The sequence below is a fragment of the Eubalaena glacialis genome, chromosome 16 (genome assembly GCF_028564815.1).
Source record: "Eubalaena glacialis isolate mEubGla1 chromosome 16, mEubGla1.1.hap2.+ XY, whole genome shotgun sequence".
Taxonomy (NCBI): Eukaryota; Metazoa; Chordata; class Mammalia; order Artiodactyla; family Balaenidae; genus Eubalaena; species Eubalaena glacialis.
The window spans coordinates 10039903-10066179 of NC_083731.1; the positions used below are offsets into that span (position 1 = coordinate 10039903).

General features: G+C 44.8%; 1 protein-coding gene across 1 annotated transcript in view; it reads left to right on the forward strand.

Annotated features, from left to right (window-relative positions):
* NALCN (sodium leak channel, non-selective) overlaps positions 1-22684 on the forward strand; it is a 272041-nt gene extending 249357 nt beyond the window's left edge. The window contains 14 exon segments of the mRNA XM_061170618.1: positions 209-302; positions 812-918; positions 1121-1195; positions 1913-2032; positions 6046-6114; positions 7062-7210; positions 8051-8144; positions 9799-9931; positions 10596-10711; positions 12624-12781; positions 15390-15540; positions 17072-17221; positions 19444-19561; positions 22491-22684. Of these exon segments, the coding sequence (XP_061026601.1) occupies positions 209-302; positions 812-918; positions 1121-1195; positions 1913-2032; positions 6046-6114; positions 7062-7210; positions 8051-8144; positions 9799-9931; positions 10596-10711; positions 12624-12781; positions 15390-15540; positions 17072-17221; positions 19444-19561; positions 22491-22684 (1728 nt within the window).
* Positions 22685-26277: the final 3593 nt, after the last annotated feature.

The window sequence follows — 26277 nt, forward strand, 5'->3', positions numbered from 1 at the left end:
TCTCTGAACCCCCGGCCCTCTTTTCTGGAACTTCTCTCAAGACCACGTTTGAGAATTCTGACCCTGTTTATCGAACCACCATGGTATTGGAAGAATATCTTTGTTTTAAACCCACATTAGTCCTGTTTGTGTCAGCAGCCCATTTGCGATGTCCTTGGTGTGGAGCACATGACAAAAGGTCTTTCTCTGTTTTCCTTTGTTTATTAAGGGGACGGCTCTGCTGACTGTAGATCAGAGAAGATGGGAAGATTTGAAGAGCCGCCTGAAGATAGCACAGCCTCTTCATCTACCACCTCGCCCGGGTATCAAAGATGCTCTGATTTTATTCATGTTGGGCCCTAGTGTTCATGATTCCCCAGGAGTCTAAGATTTCAATTAAAATAATCATCATGAGGCCATTAGGCGATTGTGCAGAAGTTAATATAAAAACAGGCTCCAAACTACAGATCTCTCCATAGGCTATTAAAATCAACCACCCAAAGGCCGTGCTTCAGTGCTCTCAGGATAAGCCTTAATGAAAAAATGAATTGTTAAATAAATATATTTGTGCTTGCCTTTTAAACATATGAGTGAAATGTATTAAACTGACAGAAATTGAATGATGCGATTCTCCTTCCAATGCAGACGGTGTCATGCACCGTCGTCTTAAATATTCAGACCCAGCCATTCCTGCAAGACACTTCACAGTAGATTGAACTGTAGGAGAAAAAAAAAATGTAATGGGTTTTAAGACGAGCATTAAAGAAAATGAAAGGCAAAACGTAAATGTGACCGATGTCTGAAATGCCCTTGCCTAAACCTTTCTTTTCAGATAACGATGGTTTTAGAGCTAAGATGTATGACATAACCCAGCATCCATTTTTTAAGAGGACAATTGCATTACTCGTCCTGGCCCAGTCGGTGTTGCTGTCCGTCAAGGTACTTTATTTCACCCTAACACCCTGGGAATGAATTTTTTATTCATCGGTGGGTCCAAGAACATTGCAAGCAGCCATGTCCACTCACAGTCTACATTTATAAAAAATTTAAATTCACAATCATGTTCAGATGGGTGGAAGAGGGGAAAGTCTTTCTGTGTCGATGGATGCAGGCACAGACCTGTGTGCTCTTTCTCTTACAGTGGGACGTCGAGGACCCAGTGACTGTTCCTTTGGCAACCATGTCGGTTGTTTTCACGTTCATCTTTGTTCTAGAGGTACAGTAATGAGTCAACTGGTGCTGGGGGCTGCAGTGCACATTTTAAACAAAACAGCGTCCTCCTTCGATGGCACTTCCTTTCACCTCTGCGTTCCGTTGCTTTTGAAGTCCTTTTCGGGGAACAGAATGGCATGCTCTTAGTATATTTCCTTTTCAGGCTGTTCTGCTTCGCTTGAACAAAGACTTCACTTTATATTTCCATTTTTCTAACTGCAAGAATTACTAACTGCTGTTGATGTTGTATCTGAATGTTGGCCTGTCTAGTTATGTGAGTTCAAATATTTACAGCAAACGGCACAAACCACTGTAATTCAGGGACTCAAATTTCAATGTGGTGGCAGAGGGAGTTGGCCCAGACAAGATTATTTTAATATGTGGTCCACATCACATTGCTTTCCAGTGCAATTTTCTTGGAAATGCAAGCAGATTTTTATTTTACCCTGTACCGGTTGATGTTTCCCAAAATCTATGGTCTTTTACTTGAGGAAGAAAAATGTCTTGCTATCAGAACTATCTGATATTTTACTTGCTATCGTAAAAAAAGGGGAAAAGAGTGTGGAGAATATGGATTTACATATATACACAGACACATCAGTAATAAATTCTTCTCTTTGGTTTCTACATCCTTTATAAAAATAATGTGCCTCAGGTTAGTGCATTTAAATATATGCTGAACACTCAGCCTCAATTCACTGTCTTCATTGTTTTTCCCCAGGTTACAATGAAGATCATAGCGATGTCACCTGCCGGCTTCTGGCAAAGCAGAAGAAATAGGTACGATCTTCTGGTGACGTCACTCGGCGTTGTCTGGGTGGTACTTCACTTTGCCCTACTGGTAAGCGCATCACTAAAGTTTATTTTAGTTGGTAATTTCAGTTCAGGTAACCTTGTTTCCAGTCTCATCTCACTCCAGGTCAGCCTACTCTCAAGGGTCAGGTTAACCTCCCTAAAATTCAGCCTTGACCGTGATGGACCCTCGGACATGCTTGCACCCACACACACACACATACATGTGTACGTGTGCACACACCCGCACTCTTCACACAGACAAAAGCTGGCCCCTCAAAGTCCTAGAGCCTGCAAGCCAGAAAGAGAAGGTCCTTCAAGATCCTCTGGTTTAACCCTCATTTTCTCAAAGGATAAAAAACAAGAGAGACAGAGAGAGAGAGAAATGGAAACCGAGAGATGAAGAGACCTGCCTAAATTCACACACAAGCCAGAATCAGAGGACCTGAACCCAGTTCTCTGAGTGGAAGTGTAGCTTCTGTGCCACTACATTATAATTAGGGTTTCACAGTATGATTCTCTGATACTTTGCTGCCTTATTTTCTCCCAGACACCCGGCTGCCATTTCTCAAAAGCCATCATTCCCCATCTCAACACCTGAGTTCTCATTGTTCTGCCTAAAATGCGTTCAGCCTCCCCACCCTCCATTCAGCTCAGACTCTACGCCATAGGTGTACTTGATTGTGATCATGAGCCGTGTTGTCCAATAGAAATAAAATGTGGCCTGGATGTTATTTTAAATTTTCTGGGAGCCACATTTAAAATATAAAAAAGATATAAAAAAAGAAAGAGATGACATTAATTTAATAATACATTTTTAACCTACCATTTCCAAAATATTATCATTTCAACATGTCAGAAATGTAAAAATTATGAAGGAGTGAGGCTACATCCTTTCTTTGGTATTCAATCTTTGAGTGCGTATTTCACATTGACAGCACATCTTAATTTAGACTGGCCACATTTCAAGTGCTCACTGACCCCATGTGGCTGCCATGGTGGACAGCACAGGTCCAGAAGACCTGGTTCCTAATCCAGCACTTCAATCAAGTTATTTGTCTTCAGTGATCTTTTGTTCCCTGCTCTGAACTGGGAATATATTTTCATAATTTACCTAGTCCATAGGCGCATTATGAAGGTCAAGTATGTGAACTTCTTCTAACTGTAAAGATTATACAAGCCCATAACACATTATTTTTTTTATATACAGCAGGTTCTTCTTAGTTCTATTTTATACATATTAGTGTATATATATCAATCCCAATCTCCCAGTTCATCCCACCCCCCCCCATAACACATCATTATAAATACTTTCTTCTTTTCTTCTTTAGTCTTCCTTGATCCCACCCAAAAGTAACTGGGTGGGATTACTTTGCCCTGCTCTTCTGTCCACTCTCCCATCCTCTCCAGTGTTAGAGTCATGCAGGAAAATAATCCCTAATGTTACTGACCCTGGCTAGCTCAGTCAGTAAAGCATGAGACTCTTAATCTCAAGGTCATGGGCTCCAGCCCCATGTTGGGTGCCAAATAGGTGCCAAATAAAAGCCAATACTCGAAAAAAAAAAAAAAAAAAGCCAATACTTGAGATACAAGTGTTGGTGGGAAAGGAAAGGTTGCTTTAGTCAGGAGGCCAGCAATCTGGGGAGAAGGTGGACTCATGTCCCAAAGAACCAACCCCCCACTGCCAGCCAAGGGGCGAGAGCTTTTAAAGGGGAGTTTCAGGGTTGTCTCGGTTGAGGGAGGGGACTGTGTGCAGAACAGCGCTGTCAGCTCTGACAGGCATCTTGAAATTGGTCATGCAGTGATCTGAATATTATTTATAGCCCTTGAGGAGGAACTAGAGGTCCTTGACTTTGTTTAATGGCTAAAATATTATTATTTTGTCTTGTTTGACTGCTTTCCTTTGCTTCTGCATTTTCTCACTTCTCCAATTAAATTTATTCTTTGGCTAAAGTTTTTCTACAGACAGGAGGCAGGCAGAGGACATAGGCTGGTGATGGGGGGTAGGTTCTGTCCCGGGAAGGCCCCATAGGGTCCTGCTCGGTTACACTAACACAGAGAACCCCTTTACACACCACAAAGGCTTTGCTTTAGGATGAAATTGCTGTGCTCAGGAAGACACTGAGTGTCCTTAAAACAGTTGTTACCTTCAGCATCAGGGGCTGTACCAAGCCCAGGTGGGCCCTGAGTCACCCCAATTCATTTCCTTAAACGACAAATGATCCAGAGCACTAAAAAGCTGCAAGTCACTGTGCCAGCAATTGAGAAGAATGTAATGGGCAAAAACAAAGACAGTCACGGCTCTCATGAACCTCACAGCCTGGAATGTTAGATCGGTATTCATCAAATGCCCCCAGGTCAGTGAGAATTACAGCTATGGTGAGGGAGATGGAGAAACACGTGTCCCTGTGATGACACAGGAGAGTGCACGATGGCTTCATCAGAGAGATCCTGGAAGGCATCCCTGAGGGAGTGATGATTGGGATCAGTCTGTAGGGTGAGGGGAGAACATTCCAGGCAGCTGCCCCTGTGATGGGAGGGTTTAGGAGGATAGACAGTATGACTGGAGTAGAAGGAGCGAGGGGAACATGGTACAGGATCTGGGTGGGTAAGAAGGTGTCAGACCTCTCAGGAGCTTGTAGTCATCATCCCAGAAGCTGTGGGATGTCATCCCTTCCAGAATGCAAAGGGAGACGGTATCTACGATAGGCTTTGAGCTAACGTGGAAAGGAGGAGCAGCAAAGCCCATGTTTGTATCTTTTTCCAGACAAATTGTAGCCAAAAGCTATTCGGTCCAAACAGGAGAATGAGTAAACTTCCTAATTCTGGGTGTCCCCAAAGAGGATATCACACACCCGAAAGACCAGCTTGCCTCTCTGCCTGACTGCTTCTGCTCTTCACCAGGAACCTGTGGTCCTGGAAGGTCGTTCCTTCTCCACTCTATTTTGCAGTGGACTGTTGTGAAAGAAGATGCAGTCCTTGTTCCCATCCAAAGATGCTTCTGTGCAGACACATTCATTTCTTTGCACCTCACCAAGGATCTTCCCTTCCTGGGGGCCATCTGTGACTGTTGTCATTTGACTAAGCAAGGCTCCCGGGGAATAATCACGCCTTGGCATCAGCTTAATGCCACTGTCGTTATTGCACTTGTAGCCGGTGGGGTCTTTGTTCTCAGATGAAGCTTTCTTAGTCATAGAGCACACCAAGTCATCTCTTTTTTTTTTTAATTAGTTTTTATTGGAGTATAGTTGCTTTACAATACTATGTTAGTTTCTACTGCACAGCAAAATGGATCAGCTATACATATACATATATCCCCTCTTTTTTGGATTTCCTTCCCATTTAGGTCACCACAGTGCATTAAGTAGAGTTTCCTGTGCTCTACAGTAGGTTCTCATTAGATATCTATTTTATATATAGTATCAATAAGGTATATGTATCAATCCCAATCTCCCAATTCCTCCTACCACCCCCCTTTCCCCCTTGGTATCCATACAAGAGATATTACCGAGTCATCTCTTGCTGCCAATCACACACTTGAAGGAAGAGGTGGATGTGTTTCCGAGAGGGAGGACTTCTCTGAAATCAGCTCAGACTAATGTGCATGTGGCCGGCTTCAGCTTCCTTCAGAGAGAAGGAAGCTGAAACTGACCCCCGGCAATCTTGTCCAACACCAGCACCCCCTCTGGTTGTAAAAGGAAGCCAGGATTCTTGTATCTCCTGTCTCCCTCGACTTCACTTGCATTGTTATCCTAGGGTTTTCTTGCTCCTCAAAGGACCTGGTCACTATTTTATGTAAAATAAGTTTTAAAATACAGAATTCAGCTGAGCAAAACAGAGACGAAAGTTTCATTTAAGATTTGATTTTATAGCTAATATTTATTCATGAGTTTTGGCAGTGACCTTTTCAGCACCTTTTTAAGATACATTTCTTAGAGGAATTTTCACATTTTATTAAACTCATTATTCAGTAGACTTCACAGAAGACTTAAAATGAAAAATGGAACTGTAACAACATTTTTCGTGCAAATTACGAGAGGCTCTCCTCTGTTTAAATTTCAGAACGCGTACACCTACATGATGGGTGCGTGTGTGATTGTCTTCCGGTTTTTCTCTATCTGCGGGAAGCATGTAAGTACATTGTGAAGATGCTGTCATAGGTCACGCATACACTGAAGAAAGGAGTGATGACTAACTGACTTTAGCTGCCCTCTGGGTCTCCAGGGCTGGAGTTAACAAATTCCTAGACATCATAAGTCAAAATGAGCAAATAAATGAATCGGTAGCTTAATTGTCTTGTGATTCGTTTCCTGACATTTGTGTTGTTTTAGTTATTCTTCTGATTTGCTAAGTGAGCTCAATCATCAACTAAAGATAACATGTCAGGCACAAAAGCAAAGACTAATGGTCTTTCTTAATGCTTCTTTATTTTTATTGTTTTTATTTTTAATAAAGTTAAATAATTTTACTGCAAAGAAGAATAATCTTTAACAAATATTCATGATCCTATGATTCCAGATTTATTGATATTCTTTGTTAATGTTCAATACATTCCACATATATTTTTCATTTTTTACAGCACTGTTTTCTTTTTTGTTACTAACTTTATTTCATGTATAGTCCATATATCCACATAATCAGTATGGTAAATATTTGATGGTTATTTGGTATTTTACCATCGTTTAGTTTTGTTTTTACGATCGTCTGTTTGTGGAAGAATCCTGGGTCTGCTTGCTATTGGCCAAAAATGTATAGCCCGTATAATAAAGAATTAGGGAGGAAGAGAAGAGAAAAAAGAAGGCTTAAAATATTGGGGTGGAACTTTTATTAATTTGGCTAAAGAGGCTGAAGTTTGAAATACAAGCAGAATTTCTCTATGTCTAATGGTCTTTAATAATATTCAAATTTAATACCAAATAGGAAGCAACTTTCAAGTGATATCCTTGAGAATCACTTTTGTGCCAAACTGCTTAAATGTTACTTACTTCCCCGGTTCACCATGGCTTAATGAAGTGAATGTTCCCTCCCTCTCTTTCTCTTTCCCCATCCCCGCCCCCCAATCCTTCACCTCCGTACAGGTAACACTAAAGATGCTTCTCCTGACAGTGGTCGTCAGCATGTATAAAAGCTTCTTTATCATAGTGGGGATGTTCCTATTGCTGCTGTGTTATGCTTTTGCTGGAGTTGTCTTATTTGGTACTGTGAAATATGGAGAGAACATTAACAGGTTGGTATATATTTATCTTTCTATTCAAATATTAAGCAAACGTTTTTAGTAATGAAATCATGAATACATATCTGCATGTTTTTTAGACAAAGATGGGGAGAGGGAAGCAATCCTTTGGAAATTAAAACAAAATAAAATGGCCAAATTTTAAATGACGTTTTTCTCATTGAAACAGTATGCATGCTTACTGTTAGAAAATTAGAAAATTCAGAAATAAAAGAAAACAAAAAGAATCCATAATTCCACCACCATGCAGGAATAACCACTTCTAATATCCTGGTGAATTCCAGCAATTCTTCTATTCATATACTGCCAGAAATGATATTTATTTTTTTAATTAAACAATTTTGAGATGGCTTTGTTTTTTTTAAGCAAAACACGGGAAGTTAGGACCCCCAAATGGTTATATGTGGAAAGCATTTTTCAAAGATTGTCTTAAATTTTGTGGAACCATTTCTGAGGTGTTTTTTTTTTTAAGTCCTTATACAAAAAATTAAATACAAACGTGTCTTGTTGCAGAGATCACTTATTTGATATATGGTGGCTCCATCTTTTATAGCATAATCCACATAAAAGAAGGAATCACTTCTAATTGTCAAAGCTTGCTTTCTCAGTCATTCAAGATGAATGGCAATAAATTGCTGGCACCATGCTAGGGTTGGACTATTGAGATAGCTGTACTTGGAGGCAAGTATAAATAAGAAACAAATAAGAGAGTGTAACCTTTGGAAATGGTAACTTAGCAATCACATTTGCTCTAAAATCCACGTGTTTTGGTGGTGACAACCCTTACATGACAAACCATATTACTCACATTCTGGTTTTTTTCCCTTAAATTAGGCATGCAAACTTTTCTTCAGCTGGGAAAGCTATTACCGTACTGTTCCGAATTGTCACAGGAGAAGATTGGAACAAGATTATGCATGACTGCATGGTAAACGTCTCCTCATCACTCGCGATGCCTTGACTTAGAAGCAGATAAAACTCTTTGGTGATACAATATAGGCAGCGCCATCCTTGTAGCATCTAGACGGTGTACAAAACACATATCCTGGCCCTTTAGTCCATAAAATTGCATTCTTTTACATTACAATACATGGACATACAGGAAAAATTTCCAGTGAACCCAACTCGAGCTATTGTAGTTCCATTCAACAAATTTGCATTATGTGAGCATTGCTCTTTCCCTCCCATCTTTGACATTTTGGCAGTCAAGTGCAAACAGGAGAGTTCCACTTCTTTGACTTAATTCAACAGATATTCACGGAGCCCCTGGTTTGTACTGGCCCCTGTACTAGGTGCTTGGTCTTCAGCGATTCCAAGGCATTCTCAAGGAGCTTATGTCAGGGGCTCTGAGCAATACTCTCCCTCAGCTATCCTGACTTCTAGAGCCTAATTCTTCACCATCCTTCAGGTCTCAGTTTAAAGCTCAGTTCCCTCAGGAATCCTGCCCAACGCTAAGGCTGCTGGTTCTGTGTCCTCCCAGTGTTCTGTATTTCTCCTTTGTAGTGTGTAGCACAACTGCAGCGAGTTATCGGCCTGATGGGTTTATTTCAGCTCCCTCTCGCCCTCCGGACCAACTGTTACAAGAAATTTCTGCAAAGATGGCAATTCAGTGGCCACCACCTATGCATGGTTATTGAGCACCTGAAATGTGACTAGTGCAACTGAGGAACCGAATTTTCAACTGTATTTAATTGTATTGAATGTTAATGAACATACATTTGGATTTAGATAGCCACGTGGAGTTAGCCGCTACCACGTTGGACTGCAGGGTTCTAGACTGTCAGCTTCACGGCAGAGGGAAGGGGTCTGGGTCCTGCTCACCAGCCTGTCTCCAACACTGGGCACAAACCTAGCACATAGGAGGAGGTCAGGAAATGTATGCATGAATGAGTGGGGACAGAATTTACCGAAGCAAAAATAATACAAGGCAGAGTTAAATGAATTCTAGATAAAAACAAGCAGAAGGCCATGGCAATGCAGAAGAAAGAGCTAGTCTCTCTGACTGAAAGAAACCAGGAGGTTTCTCAGAGGTGTTGGAGTTTTACTGGGCCAGTGAAGAATGGGGAGGCTTTTGATAACCTGAATCTTGTGCCATTTAATGATATTCCATAACGATGCTCCAAGAACGAGGATTACTGGCTTTTCCTTACACAATTTGAATGTGAATTTGCTGTGTATAGCAAATCTTTCTAAATCTTAACCCATTACTTAAGTCAGAGAGTTTTTTTTAAACACCTTTTTATCGGACTTTCTGCGTTTTGCATCACAGTGATACTTACTCTTTGGGGCTAGTGGAGGTGGCAGAAAGAGGGTCTCTTGAAGGAAAGGAGTTCGTGTTCATTGTGCTTCTAAAATGGCAATGAACTTGGGATCCTACAAGACCAAAAGCATAGTATAAATGAAATATTCTTTTTGATTTTTGCCACAGATGAGGTACCCAACGTATGGGCCTTTGAAAGATCACTTTGAAGTCACATATTTTATATCGTTAGGAATATGTTCACAACTACAGTCAGTTAACGGAAATTTGTAATCTTCTCTGCTCTCACCCTGTCCCCCCCTTCCCCGCCACGGGCCCACAGGTCCAGCCCCCGTTTTGTACTCCAGATGAATTTACATACTGGGCAACAGACTGTGGGAATTATGCTGGGGCACTTATGTATTTCTGTTCATTTTATGTCATCATTGCCTACATCATGCTAAATCTGCTTGTAGGTAAGTGATGTTCATTGAATTATTTTTCAATCTCTTTAAACTCAGGTTATTAGATAATTATGTACAATTTCCAAGTAATTATCCTGTATTGCTTGGGGTGGGTGTTTTATGGCATTAATTATAAATTGTTGCCCCTCGGTCCAGAAGCTGAAAAGACATTTGAAAGGCATGTAAATGACAGTTGATTGCAATTTCAAGAGTTGTTCTATTTATTATGATCATTAATTTCAAAAGCTCTTCTCATGGATTCAGTTGGACAAGTACCAGGGAAGGCGACCTTTCCAGCCTTGAAATATCACATTTATGTTTTCAAAAGATATACGTTGTCCCCCCAGATGTGGGACCATCCAGAACTCAATTTGACCTTTGAAAACTGCCCTGGAACTCAATTAAGAATTGAAGCCAGCTGGCACGAGCATCTATAGACACAGAATGCGTGTTTATGCTCACGACCCTGATGTTTTGGAAAGGCGGAAGCTGGATAAATAGCTCAGTCCAAGTGTAAAACATGCCAACTTGGAAACCATACTAAAAGCCCTTTAATAATTTGGCTTATAATGTAGGTGATAAAATTCATTATTTATAATAGATGTACTTTTTCTGAAAAATGACAGATTAGTATAATTGTCTAACATCCCCATTTTTCCTTTCTTTTTTTTTTAAGCCATAATCGTGGAGAATTTCTCCTTGTTTTATTCCACTGAGGAGGACCAGCTTTTAAGTTACAACGATCTTCGCCACTTTCAAATCATATGGAACATGGTGGATGATAAAAGAGAGGTATTGTCTCATGCCTCACCCCTACCCCAACTGCCGTACTGCAAACATTTCAGTGGCTTTGTTGTTTTCAGTGGACATGTATTGAATTTGGAAAGGCCATTGCTGAATTGCAGAAAGCTGTCGTTGACAACTTAGAAGAAAGTGCAAGGAGGGGAGAGGGACAGAATAACTCCCTATCGTGTTCTTTCCAACCACAAACGTCCTCTCCTTCAGACATTCAGAAGGTTGGCAAGGAAAGGAAACCAAGGGAGCTCTGAAGAGACCAGCTGGGGCTCAGGGCAGGGAGGGGGGTGAAGTTCAGATCACCAAAGCGACAGTGTAATACAGATTCATGATCACCTCAGCTCTCACACAGCAATTCTGATGAGAAGTGCAAAGGAGTTATTTAAGTGGTTTCTGAAAGTTATTTTGGACTTATTATTTGAATGTTTTCATCATAAGTCTTACCCAAGATCTCCTAGAGTTAGGCAAAGCAGCAGATGCTTCCTCCTCCCCCTCGCTCCCCCTCCCCCTTCTCCTCTTGCTCCTTCGTCCTAGCAGACCTTCAGGCGCAGTTCTAGGCACCAGGGACGTGACAGTGAACGAGATGGCAAGGCCCCCGCGCTCACAGAGCCTGTGTTCCATTGTGGGGAGACAAACGATAAAAGGGGAAACAATAATGATTGTAATAATTATTACTATTTCAAGAAGTTATAAGCACTTTGAAGAAGGTGACACGGGACAGAGTGGTTGGAGGTGGGGAGCAGATGCTTTAGCGGGGTGGTCTTGAAGGCCTGGCTGAGGACGTGTTACTTGACGTAACACCTGACAAACGAGGAAAGTTCAGCCATGGGCAGACCTGAGGGAAGATCTGAAAATAGTTTCTGGAAGATATGACTGTAGACACAGAGATCAGGGAGCCAGAGGCAGAGCAAACGGGGTCCTGGACCAGAGCTGGGGTCTGCACCGCCATGCAGGACTTTCTCCAGCCCCTGGGCTTGCTCTCTCTCTCTCCTTGGTGGCCCCCAGGCACTGGTCTGGGGGGTTTTCTTCCGAGACAGTGACCTGAGTGTGCAGGTGTCTGGCCCTGTCTCTGTCTCACCTGGATCCACTTAGGTCTCCGTAACTGCCGCCTCCAGGAACCTGCTTTCCACTGACACACACGGAAGGCGGCACCACCGCTCACACGTGTAAACGTTCGTAACGGACAGGAATTCACGGGCTACCAACATCCCTGCCTCTCACCCAACTCCTTAACTCAAAGTCAGAGCCAGGCTGGCACCGTAGGTTTTGTTGCTCTGAACGGAGTGACATGTGTTAGGTCCTCGGAATCTGGATCTGCTCTGACCAGCAAGAGGGCAGAGCTGGGAGGCCCGTCCTGCTGGATGTAATCGTCCTAATAACAGAGAAGCCCTGGAAAGGAGTGGTCTTTCCCTAGAAGGGTAACTCAGAATCCGTGGTTAGAAGTCCCCAGCATCTGGACTAAGTGAAGAGGAGGATCACACACACGTGTCGATCCCATTTTTTCTGCTTCGTGCGTTACTGACCCACTTGGCACGTGTGTTAGAGAGACAGGTGAACACGGGCTGAGACAGTGCAACGGGCAACAGGAAGAGAAGGTAGAGTAGGAGCTGGGCCCGGGGGAGGCCGAGGGCCAGCTCTGCCTCCTCCTCGGCTCCTTGGCTGCCGCGTGGTGGCGGGGACGTCCCCTAGAACCAGAGATGCTCCGGCAGAAACTCCACGGGCTCGGCTCCTAATCCCGGGCTCCTCGGGGTGCCCAGAGCCACCCGGCCTCGGGGAGGCCAGAGGCTTCCTTGCCCCGGTGCTGATTATGTTAGCTGTTGAGAGCTAGCTGTGGGCTTTTTTGCTGTGAAAACAGAACCCCAAGCGAATCATCGTGGCCTGTTTCCGAGTGACTGTGCTCTGCCACCAGGGGGTGATCCCGACTTTCCGCGTGAAGTTCCTGCTGCGGCTTCTGCGGGGGAGGCTGGAGGTGGACCTGGACAAGGACAAGCTTCTGTTCAAGCACATGTGCTACGAGATGGAGAGGCTGCACAACGGCGGTGATGTCACCTTCCACGACGTGCTCAGGTACCGCGGTTCACAGCTCTGCGTCTCAGCTGCACGGGGAGAGGAGCCGGGCCGCCCCCTCGTTACGCAGGAAGGAAGTGGTCCAGGAGGGCTGGGCGCCTGCTCAGTTCCTCACGCCCCTGTGGTCAAGCGGGAGCTACCGTCCCCGACCTTCTCACTCATGGGTCCGACCACAGTCGGCCTGGCCCGCCCGGGGACGGTTGCCCCTGGTTGGTTGACAAACCCCATTTTCCAGACATTGCATGAGAACCCAGATGGGACAGAGGGGCAAACAGAGGCTTGGCCCTTTCTTCTCTCTGAGCGGCTTCTGTATTATTCACTAGGATTGCTCTAACAAAATACCATACACTGAGCGGTTTAAACAGCAAGTTTAGTCTCCCGGTTCTGGAGGCTGGAAGTGAATTCAAGGTGTCAGCAGGCTGGGTTCCCTCTGAGGCTGTGAGGGGGGATCTGATCCAGGTCTCACCCAGCTGCTGGTGGTTTGCTGGCCATTGTTGGTGTTTCTTGGCTTGTGGAAGCATCACCCTCATCTCTGCCTTCATCCTCACAAGGCGTGCTCCCTCTGTGTGTGTCTGTGCCTGTGTCCGTGTCCAGATGTCCCCTTTTATAAGGACACCAGTCATATTGGATTAAGGACCCACCCTACTCCAGCATGACCTCATCCTAACTAACTACATCTGCAATGACCTATTTCCAAATAAGATCACACTTTGAAGTACTGGAGGTTAGGACTCCAACATAGCTTTTGTTGAGGGGAAAACAATGCAACCCATAACAGCTTCTTAAACGGGAGTCCATGGATAGAATTCAGAGGTCCGTGGTCTTGGAAAGGGAAACAATTACATCTTTATTTTCACTAATCACTCACTGAAGTGAAGCATTTTCTTCAATGATATACCTGTATCTTTGTCAGCAGTAGAAATCACAGTTTCACACACATTACTGTGTGTCTGATATCTTAAAATATCCGTTATGCTCACCAGTTCTGAGTTACAGTAGTCATTTGACCTCAGCTAAATGTTATTATTTAATGTAATAATACAGAAGCACTTATGTTACTACGTCATCACCTTTTCAAAGAAAATAATTTGAGAACTGTATTTCGATATAACCGGTTTCCTTTGTAATACAGATTTTTTAATGCATTTAAAACCTTATTCTAAGAAATGTCCCATCAGCTGCACTGCCAAAGGATCCATGCCCCAGAAAAAGTCAAGAACCCTCCTCTGCCACCAGTAACTATTTTCATCATGTTGCATATACCTGGCAAGTTAAATGTTGGGTATTGTGTCACAAATTTCAGGAGCATTCAGGCGTACAGAAATACGTTGTGACTGAATTTGAATTTGAAAAAAGACCAGAACAGAGGAAAGATCTGGGAGAAGTTCTCTCAAGTTTATCGATTTTACCTCCCTGTCTTCACTTCTTCCAGGGGCAAGCTAAAAGGCAGGAAAAGATGAGGCAGAAAACACCGATGAACAGCAAAGGATGCCATCTCTCTGAGAATGTCACTCCGTCTTCGCTCCTAGTGACAAATATTTTTAGGCTGAAAGTCAGGTGCATAGACGTATCACTGTCCCTAATAATTAACACTCAGCCTCTTTGGATCACGTTGGTGTGTCTGATGAAATGGACCCAGGCGAAGTTGATGGTGGCATCCTTTGCCCCTCCCTATCCCTCTAGCCCTGGATATGATGACAACTGTTCAACAATGATGAGATTCTTGATGAGGCAGGGAAGAGAGGAAGGGCAAATGTGCTTTCTTCCCCCATGGTGGGAAGAACCTTAGCAAACAAGAGTAGGTCATTGTACCAGGGCTGCACCTGCACGGGGAGGGCCCCTCAGGCGCCTCCAGGCTGTGATCTGGACTATGGAGAAGGTACTGAGCTCAAAGCTCGGGGCAGGCAGAGGCTGAGCAATAGCCTGGGTACCGCGGCTGTACCAGCGAGCACCAGAAGGCGCTGTGCCTTTGGCTCTGGGCCCCTCAGCCAGGGAGCATGAGGTGCCTTATTGCCCAGGGGCCCCAGTGCAGCACGTCAGCTGTGTTGCTTTCATTTGCCACTGCCTGGGCCTGTTGTATCGAGGGCCAAATGGGAGTGAACGTTCCACCCTGGCTTTGCACCCATCTAACATGAATGAGGAAGATGTAGGGGGCAAATGAAATAAATTGAGAGGGAAATTGGGGGGGGGGGATTGGATGCATGACCCACAGCCAAGCCTATTGACCATCACCCATTGGATCTGAATGTGAAGAGAGTATAGAAAGAGCAGCCTTCCTTCTACAGGGAAAGTTCCAGAGTCTTAAGCAGCTGATAATGTAGGTCAGGGCCCAGCCTGGACATTTTGTTTCACAAACGCTTACAGCGTTGTAAGTACCTTGCCAATATTAGCAAACTTCGTCATGTAGTAAGGTCGGTCTCATGACTCTCCCCGTGTTACAGATGAGGGTAGAGAGACAGAGAGGTGACATGACCAGCCCAAGCCCTCCGGCTGGTCAGGGCTGGCGTCCAGATGTTACATTGGTTGGATGGAGTGATGTCCTCTCTGGATTCCGAGAGTCTAGGCCCCAGGTGCATCAGAGCTCATCACTGCGTGTTTCCCCCACCAGCATGCTCTCCTACCGGTCGGTTGACATCCGGAAGAGTCTGCAGCTGGAGGAGCTGCTCGCGCGGGAGCAGCTGGAGTACACCATCGAGGAGGAGGTGGCCAAGCAGACCATCCGCATGTGGCTGAAGAAGTGCTTGAAGCGCATCAGGGCCGTGAGTGAGCCGGCCCCGTCGGGCTTCACGTCCTCCTCCCAAATGAGGAGGAGGAGGAGGGTCAAAAGGAAAGAGCTTCTTCCGCACCTACATTGGAGCCTTCTGTGATTACCTTATGACCCCTCAACCACGTCACCTTTATCCACTTACAATGATTCAAACCTGACTTCTGGTCCACCTTCAGCCATGCCCTCTTGAGCAGAGTCCATAAGAAATTTCCATTGAATCACATTTTTATAACATAGCGTGAATGTTGAAAAAGCAGTTTATGGCTATTAAAATATTTATGATCTCCATTTATGAAACGTGAGTGTTCACAATGCCAAAAATCTCTACATACTGAACGGCAACTGAATTTACAAAACTACTTTTAAATTGCTCCTAAAAATACCAACATATTGTTGACAATGTTGTTTGATCTTTAATTAAAGACCGCCTCTCCCCAGAGTTTATGACCTGCTTCCTGAACTATACGCTTTAAGACTCTCTAACTCATAAATCAATGAACATATACTGTGTTGACATAGACTGTGTTTACAGTGGGCACTTCTATTAGGTTATTACTTTTATGAGTGGTTTTGACCTATGCTTCACACACAGGGGAAAAAAATCAAACTAACCACACTAAACATTTATCCATAACAGATTTTTTTTTTATCCTATTTCTCAGAATAACACCAACTTCAAAACATATGTATTGGAGGAGAAAAGGTCCCCAGAGAAAGGAGCCAGTCCAACCTCAAATAGCTGGGCCACCGTAGCCCTGCTAGGTCAGGGATCACGTCTGTCCCCCACAGGCCCTGACAGCGCACGGGCAGTGCCGACTCACCCCAGACCGTCCAGGCCTCAGTGTGCGCCAAGACAAGTTGGCCCGCTGCCGGATTGGCCTGCTCCAACCAGAGCCAAGACAACAGCAAAGCAAGGGTTTCACTCATCCACCCAAGTCTCCTGCCTCTTCCAATTTAGAGGAAAGGAGCGATCCACATTGGCTTAGTGAGCACAGTGTAAGATAAGAAGGGAAAAAAATAGAAACTCACGTTAATGATCTAAAAATTCTGTTATACTGTATAGCACGGGGAACTGTACTCAGTATTATGTAATAACCTATAAAGGAAAAGAATCTGAAAACGAATATTTATATCTATATGTATAACTGAATCTCTGTGCTGTACACCTGAAACTTAGTATTGCAAATCAACTATACTTCGATTAAAAAAAAATGTTTTCAAAGAAGGAAAAAAGCTCTATTTAAAGTAAAACACAAGGTAGTATCAGTGAGCATAACTATTCCAATTGTTATGCAAATGAAAACAGGATGGGAAGGCAACTCCTAAGTCTCCAAGTCCTCCTTTAAAGCAGTCTGATACTCCTCAGGGAAATCAGTTAAGAACCTTTACTTGGAAGCTCTTAAGAGGTCACCAGGCATGCAGGTCCTTTGAAGAAGAGAGAAGAAAATAAGATTTGAGTGGTGCGGGCAGGGGGATGCTGGGCTGAAATTCTGGTCCCTGAAAGAACAATCCTATTTCCATAGAAACAGCAGCAGTCCTGCAGCATCATCCACAGCCTGAGAGAGAGCCAACAGCAGGAGCTGAGCCGGTTTCTGAACCCGCCCAGTATCGAGACCACGCAGCCCAGTGAGGACCTGAACGCCAACAGTCAGGATAACAACATGCAGCCCGAGGTACGGTCCGGGCGGGAGGCGTCCGTCACCTGAGGCTGTTCGCAAAACGTGAATCGACGCCGTTCACGTAGTCATTTTAAACAAGTGACACTATCTCTAATAGGAAGTTAAGTGGGAAAAAAAAACCTGGAACATGTTGATCCAGTTGATGTGTGTGTCTTTGTCATCCCTGAATCAGTGGAGGTTATTTCAAAAGATTCTGATTTGTATAGATACAAAAAACAGTGGGAATGCTCTGAACTTAATAATCCTGTTGATTTTTGTCTAAAGAGTTAACATCACATGACTTAGGAGAACCATGGCTTGCCTGAAGTTCTGTTGTAAGTGTTTTCTCCCCCTCACCAAGTCACAGAAACTTGCAGTAAAATTTGCTTGCAGTTGGCCTTCAGCCTCCTTAAATAGTCAGGCTCATTGAGGATTTGTCCTTCTTTAGCTGGGCGTCAGAAGAGCATATGGAACTTGGGGAGTCTTAGCGTGAGGACCTTCTGTGCACTAGGGCCCGGCACGTCCATAAAAAAAAAGCACAGAGTCACCAGCGTCCTGGAGAGCTTGTGTGTGAGAAGCAGCTGGCGGGAGGCCCCGCCTTTGTGAGGCTTAGTTATGAATCGGCTGGAGCTGGTCTAGGATCTGGGTGTGTGGTGACACAGTCGGGGCCGGTGACAGACACTGAAGCCTGGGGCTCTGTGGCCCAGCAGGACGCTCCAAGGGGCCCTCTTGTTCCACAGCCCAGTTTTGGGTGGATTCATGTCGTTGGCTCCCCAGCCAGTAGGAATCACGTGCCACCGACTACTTGTGCAGGGACGGTCAACACAGCAGGGACGTGGGGCTTCTACAATGGCCCTGCTGCCTGTCTGCCCTGAGGATGGCTGGCAGTGGTCGCGTGTGGTGCCGGGGTAAGAGCAAGACAGCTGATCTCGGGTGGGCTTGGCCTGCAGCGGCTTGAAGCAGGATTTCGGTTCCCCGGCCAGAGACTGAAGTCAGGCTGCGGCAGTGTGAGTGCCGAATCCTAGCCACTAGACCACCAGGGGTCAGTGGCCAGTGACAAGGCCCTGGCCTGTCAGTTGTGTAGAAATGAATTGCCACAAAGAGAAAAAAAGTAGTGAAACAAGCAAAGTGTTTATTAGGAGGAAAAAGAATACGTGTGGCTAGACACATGGGCGGGCTCAGAGGGAGAGTCGCGCCCTCGTGGTAGTTTGGATCACTTATACGGGGCATTTCTTCCAGCTTCCTTTGGCCAATCATCTTGCTTTGCCTGGTTCTGAGCCTGTATCTGGCATATCTCAGGGTCCTCCCCTGTGTGCATGTGCATCTCTTAGCCAAGATGGATTCTAGCGAAGAGGCCTATGGGTAGGTTGACATCACCTACCATGGGGTGGCGCCCCCTCCCTTTTTGACCTCCGAGGAACCTTTCTGCGCATGTGTAGGCGGGAAGGTCTCGTTGACCTCGAGAAGGAGGAATGCGTGGTCTCTCGCCTGGGCAGGGCGCAGCTCCTCCTCCTCTTCGTCCTGGGCTCTGTCCGCGGGGGATGCACTCAGCTGCTCAGCCTGCGGCCCGTCTGTCTCCTGCCTCACAGCCAGCGAGACAGGGGAGGCGATGGCAACACAGCTCTCTGGTTTTAGGTTAAAAAGCCCAAGAGGGGCCACTGAAGAGAGGTGAGGACGACGGTGCTGATAAGGAAAGGGATGCGGATGGAGAACCGGAGACGGGGTGAAATGCACAGAGATCTGAGCATTTCTCTTTGACTTCAGTCTTAATCAGTTTAAGTTTTGTTCTCTTCCGGGGCCCATCCTAGAGCTTTGTCCGCTGAGAACTCTTCTGGAGGCTCTGGGTTGGCAAGCGTGTACTGTCCCCAAACCCGGCAGTCCCGCTGTCCCCCTGCCCTGGTACATGGCGGTGCCCCCAGGGGTGGCAGGTGTGTGGCCTTGGGAGTGGAGGCGTCTGGGAGGGATGCCCTAGAAAAAGCACTACCTGCAGGGTCGGGCCCGTTTTCCTCACCCTGTGCAGTGGTGACTCTTTCACTTTCCCTGACTCTTTTTACCCATTTTCACTCTTCCTGTCCCCGTTGTTGACACTATGGGTCCGTGTTGTCTTCGCCACTTACTTTCCTGCGGGGCTTTCTTCCTTCCTTAAAATGAAATGAGGGTCCAGGCCAGTGCACAGAGGAGGAGGAGAGCACAGCACGAGGAATAACCGCCTGCTTCTCCCGCCCGCACCCCTGCAGACGAGCAGCCGGCAGCGGCTTCTGAGCCCCACGCTGTCGGACCGGGGAGCCAGCCGGCAGGACGCGGCCGAGGCCGGGAAGCCCCAGAGGAAGTTCGGCCAATGGCGCCTGCCCTCGGGTATGTATGGCAAGTCCTTTCTCGAGCAAGTGGGGCATTTTCAGGGCATCCATGCTCTTTGTATGTTTGGGGTCTTGAACTTCAAAATGCAGGTCTGCCTCTAAAGTTATATTTATAGACAGTAAACAACGAAAGATGTATTTCCCTCATCAAAAACATTTCCCTCATCAAAAACATTTCCCTCAAAATAACTTCTCTAAACAGAACAGTATTAGCCCTTGTGTTCAGCTAATAGAGAAGGCAGCACCTATTAACAAAGATATTATAACCACGATCTAGAAAGTGGTGGCAATTACCATCAGGGACTTCTGGTGCACATTCCAAACGTAGGCAACATTCATTTAATCTAAGAGGGAGTAGGTGGACACATGTCACTCAGAAAATGACGCAGGTTTCTCAAAGAAGGAACAACAAAACTTTAGTGCAATATAATCTAATATGTTATAGTACCTACTGTATGCCAATCACTGTTGTAAGGGCCTTACATGTGTTCCCTCCTTTAATCCTCACGACCCTATTATTTTCCACATTTTATTGTTTCAGTGAGAGCAGTTTCTTCTAGAGGGACATGGGGGTCTGGAAAGCCAGGATAATCCCATTCAGGGCACGCAGAGGCGGCAGGAGAGCAATGATCTGCCCGGCCCAGGGTTTTCTCTGTAGAGAAGTGAGCCCGCGGGAAAGCGGGGGCTTCCTAGGCTCTAGAATTGTGTCCCTTCCTCAGCCCGATTCAAGTGAGGAGACAGGGACTGTTGCAAAGTCTTCTGTAGCACGTCTGTCCCACAAAGCAGAAGACAGTGTGCCTTACCCTTGTTCAGTGCCGCTTAACACCAGGGAGGGGAATCTCTTTTTTCCTACCCCGGAGGCTATTATGCAGGGATCAGAGAGAACCGAACTTCCTTCCACCTGGTAAAGGAAAGCCGGGAGTGAGGGGAAACAAGATTGAGTAAGTGCTGGGGCCAGGCCATGAACAACCCCATATTACAGGCTGAGTGGTTTCAACTTCATCCTGTAAGCAGTCAGGAACCAGGAGAGATTTCCGAGCAAGACGTGACATTTGGAATCCTGCTGAGGAAGACTCACATGGCAGCAGTGTAGAGAGTGGGCTGTCTGTGGCAGAGCCCCGAGGCAGGGTTACGAGCCAGAGGATGGTGTAATAGTGTGGGCGAGAGGCGATGAGGACACGGACGAAGGCGGTGGTCCAGACCACGGAGGGACGGACAGGAGAGACGACCTAGGGGAGATGCACAGTCCTTGGTATTCACTTAAGAGGATGAAAGAAAGGACGCTGTCAAAAGTGGCTTCAAAGGCCCATAGGTGGCCCCAGTGCCAGTAACAGTGATAATTAAAGGGACATGGTATTGGGGACGCCCTGAGTTTGAAGAGGCACTGGGCAGGAAAAAGAACATTTGAAGATGGGGTACCAATGATGTACCCCCCCAGTGTCATGCTATGCATTTTCTTTTTTTTCTCTTTTCCCTTTTATTTTTGTGTAAAAGTTGTATGCATTTAAGGTGTACAATGTGATGTTTTGATAAACGTTCACATTTATTACAGTTGAGCTAATTAACATATGCATCACCTCACAAAGCTACCATTCGTGTGTGTGTGTGGTGAGTACACTTAAAATCTAGTCTTTCAGCAAATTTCAAGTATACAATACAGTATTATTAACTGTATTCATCATGCTGTACATTAGATTGCCAGAACTCATTCATCCTACACAACTGAAACTCCGTACCCCTCGACCAACACCTCCCCATTTCCCCCACCTGCCCACCCATAGTAACCATCATTCTACTCTCTACTTCTATGAATTTGACTTTTTTAGATTCCACATGTAACTGAGAGCATACAGGATTTGTCTTCCCCTGTCTGACTGATTTCACTTAGCATAATGCCGTCCAGGTCCATCCATGTTGTCGCAAATGGCAGGATTTCCTTCTTTTTTAAGGCTGAGTAATATTCCATTGTATACACACCACGGTTTCCTTATCCATTCATCCGTCGATGGACACAGGTTGTTTCCATATCTTGGCTATTGTGAATAATACTGCCATGAACATAGGGGTACACGTATCTCTTCAAGATAATGATCTTGTCTCCTTCACGTGTGCACCCTCAAGTGGAGTGCTGTACCACATGGCGGTTCTGCTCTGCATTTTCTTAGGTCATCTCATTTAATCTATTTTAATTCTCACAATAGTCCAGTGAGGAAACTTGTAATCTCTTCATTTTGCACTTGAGGAAACTTGGGTTCAGAGGCATGAACTTGATGTTGGTTACATCTACAGGTCACAGAAGTGGGACCCAAAACCATGACTGATAGAATCCCAAAGCCATGAGTGTGTCAACAAAGTCTTCATACAAGCTGCTTTATTCAGGCACATGGATTGGAAAGATGAATGCTGCCCTTAGCGTATTTTAAATCTGTCCAGGAATCACGCCTTTTTCTCTGATGCTACACTTCCATTTGTTTTTACAAAAAAAAAAAAAGTTATTTACCCACATCTTTCCTCCCTTACCTTCTCCAAACCTCTTCCTCTCCCCTCACTGTCTATTACACTATCTCTTCTTTTCCTTTGTTGTTTCTTTATATTTATATGTATATACTAATGAGCACCGACACATTTCTATGACACTTTATTTGCCCAAATTGGAACTTTTAGTGATTTTTTAGTTTTTGTAATTATCTCAAATTGCAAGCAGCGTATTTTTTTCAAATGGTGTTACTAGTTGTCCATGAACATAATTTTAAAGTCCATTATGAATATAAAGAATCAAGTGTTTGAAAGGTTTCAGACGTGACATCTATGGGTAGGACTTGCTCCTGGAAAGTATGACTGACAGGACCATCAGGGGGTTTCAGCAATGGCTAGCAATGGGGGGAAGCCACACCAGGTTGCTCACGGGACCCTTGTTGATTCCACAGCACCAAAACCAATAAGCCACTCGGTGTCTTCGGTCAACTTACGGTTTGGAGGGCGGACCACAATGAAATCTGTCGTGTGCAAAATGAACCCCATGACAGACACAGCTTCCTGTGGTTCCGAGGTTAAGAAGTGGTGGACTCGGCAGCTGACAGTGGAGAGCGACGAAAGCGGAGATGACCTTCTGGACATTTAGATGGAAACCAGTGAAGGTGAAAGTCCACTGGTGAAAACTGACTTCTGATATGTTCTTTCATTGTCCAGTGAGCAATCCATAATTGATGTATAATTTAAGTCCAACTTGTAACAAGATTTTTTAAACTGATTTCTGTCCTGCCATAGGAAGGCATAAAACTGGGTCTGTCAAAGCTGTGTGTGTGATGGGTTATTATCACGCATTCAAGAGAATCTGCAAAATGGCAGTTTCATAATATTAGAAACTATACCAACTATACCAGATGTAGATCGTTCAAAATTTCATATATTCCATCTGTGTAAACTAAGATATATTCATGTATGCTCTTATGCATTTTTTTCACCCCCTGAAAGAGTGCTTAGCCCAAAGTGGCTGATATTTATGGTGCAGGAGCTATATCTTTAGTTCACGTTTTTCCCACTTCCTCTAGAAATACCTCTCTTGGGAGAATTTATTATTTATGATTGATCTGAAAATGTCAACACTGAGCTCATGCTAAAATGATAGTAGTTTTACAAACTAGATTCTGAATTTTAAAAAGTATACTTTTTCTCATGTTATTTTAAAAAACATGCACAAGCTATTAGAGATCAGAACAAGTCAATGTCTGTCCCCTTGGCCTGCTCCCAAGAGAACTGCGTGTGCAGCTACCAAGCAAAGAAATGGGCCCAAAGAGCTGACTGGTTTAAAACAAACCTGTACATGGATCACTTGGGGTACACAGTTACTTAAAGATGTTGAGTTTCTTAAAAAGCCTTTTAATAATAGAGTTGAGCAAAAAAAAGTAAAACTACATGATTCAGCTTATTTTAAAAATCTTTGCATGTGTGCTGTTACCCTTGGCTTCATCTCCTACCCAAGGTAGGTCTGTTTTGCCATAAATCAGCAAAGACATTGAGTTGGCCCCAACACGCTATTGCAATGTTCAATTCAAAATGATGCCCTTGCTACCAGACTCTCCTATAGAAATAATGGTACTCTCCAAAATCTCACTCCCAACTCACAATTTAGTTATCTCACAGCTCAATTGTATATGTTTCACACATCAGCCGTCCATGTCCTCTGGATGCAACATTGGTTCTTTTATGCTGGGTCAACCAAGTAGAAGTGCATTTGGGCCTTTAACTACACAATTCTTGATGGGAGATTTGCTGTTTAGATTACTTCTTTTTTATTTATTTATTTATTTATTTTTGGCTACCTTGGGTCTTTGTTGCTGTGCACGGGCTTTCTCTAGTTGCGGCGAGCGTGGGCTACTCTTTGTTGCGGTGCTCTGGCTTCTCATTGCAGTGGCTTCTCTTGTTGTGGAGCACAGGCTCTAGGCGTGCAGGCTTCAGTAGTTGTGGCACGCGGGGTCAGTAGTTGTGGCTCATGGGCTCTAGAGCACAGGCTCAGTAGTTGTGGCGCGCGGGCTTAGTTGCTCTTCAGCATGTGGGATCTTCCCGGGCCAGGGCTCGAACCCGTGTCCCCTGCATTGGCAGGCGGATTCTTAACCACTGCGCCACCAGGGAAGTTCCTAGATTACTTCTTTTAATAGAGTGATGATCTCAGAATCCTTTGACCACCACCCTACTCCCCCAGTTGCTTTATGATCTATTTCTGTCTATTTAACATTCTTAACTAGCCGAATATCACATTCCTTCTGTATAACAAATGTGACACTGTGGTGACAGTCCATATAGTGTTTATATGATTAATTGTGACAATAAGATAAAGAGCAATTAAAGTCAGTGCAGCCGAAAGGATTTTATTTTGTTTTATGTTCATTTAGAGTTTACTTTTTGTACATAAGAAAATAAAATAAATATTGGATTTGTAAAAGAATTTACTTCGAGTTGATGATCATTTCTAAACCCTTTTCATATGTGTGGGTTTGGGGGGTAGGAGACGGCTTGGTGGAGGGGCCACTAAGGAGCTGGCATTTTGCAAACTCTGTATTTGAATATTCTGTCGATAATTAGTTGGCAAAAGCTCTGTCCCTGCTATTCATTTCAGCTCAGTTCCTAAGCCAGAAGGTTCCTTTCACGTTAGTGCTCATAAGGCTGAGTGAATACTCTGTACCTTCCAAACTCACAAAAGGATATTTGGCAGCCAGGGCATGGGTCTGTACTAGTGCTGCATGAAAACGAGATGCTTTTCCTCTTGGCTCATTACACTTGAGTAATACAGCTTCGTTCTCACAACACGGCTGAGCCCTTTCTAAAACGTCTGTAATCGATGTTCAGCAGAACATCGTTGTTGTTCACTCTGCAGTGAAGCAAGGGGCAGAACAGCAATGCACTTAAAGCCACAGCACCCTACATTTGCAATGAAGGGAAACAACCAAACAACTCCTGTGGGACTTAACGCCACTCTTTTCCTGAAGCCAGTAGAGCAGACGGCAAGCCCAGAAGATACATGCCTCACCCCCTTTTAGATTTTTCATCAACTTATAAACAGGCTGGTTATGCAGATGGGAAAACGTCAGCCACCATGTCCCCTGGTCCTTAGGGAGGCCAGACACTGATACTAATCCTGTCATCATGCCACCCACTGCCTTTAATTAAGGGATGCTTTGGGTTCCGAAGGCATCAGAAAGTGTAAGGGATAGAATACTTGACGCAGAGACCCCCGGGGAACAGACCACACACGCATTGCACATGAGGCAATTCAAGGGGACTCAAAGGGAACAGGCATGGAGAGAATGGCCAGACTGAGGCTATTCACTCTATTCTCAGTGGTGGTTCAAGAGCCACAGCCATCAACGGGGACTGGCCGTTTGTGCCCTGCCCGCGCTGAATCAGATCGAGCACATAGAAGAGATACTGGGCTTGTAAACCTTTAGGAAAAGCAGTTTCTAGGCCAGTTGAATGATGTGTTTGCCTGTTTCTTTGTAGAAAGTGGCATATACCATAGACAGGTGGTTTTCAGTGTACTGCTACCAGTGGCACTCTTTCTCAAAGTCCTTCGAAGGATCCCAAAATATTAAGCAGGCAAAAGCAAGGCAGCCCTAGTTGAAATTCGGGTGAAGATGAGAACCGCACCCACATGGCCTGTCTCCCGCCTGTTATGGACTGAATTGTGTCCCCCCTCCCAAAAAAAAGATGTGTTGGAATCCTAACTCCTGGTCCTTGTGGATGTGACCTTATTTGGGAATAGGGTCTTTGCAGATATGATGAGTTTGGTTATGGTGAGGTCATACCAGAGTAGGGCGGGCCCTTAATTCAATATGACCGGTGTCATAAGAAGATGAGAGAGACACTGAGGGAGGAGAAAGCCACATGAAGACACAGACTCCGAGGGAAGACAGCCATGTGAAGACAGAGGCAGAGATTGGAGTGATGCCACCACAAGCAAGGAACGCCTAGGGTGACAAGTCATTGCAAGAGACAAGGAAGGATCCTCCCCCAGGAGTGTTGGAGAAAACATGGCCCTGCCATCACCTTGATTTCAGAGTTCTGGCCTCCAGAACTAGAACTGTGAGACAATAAATTTGTTTTAAGCCACCCAAATACTACAAAATTTGTAGCATTTTGTTATAACAACTCACAAACCCACTCCATCCCCCAAAGATGGCCTGAACCATCCTAGTGTTCCAAGGAAACTAGTTTGAA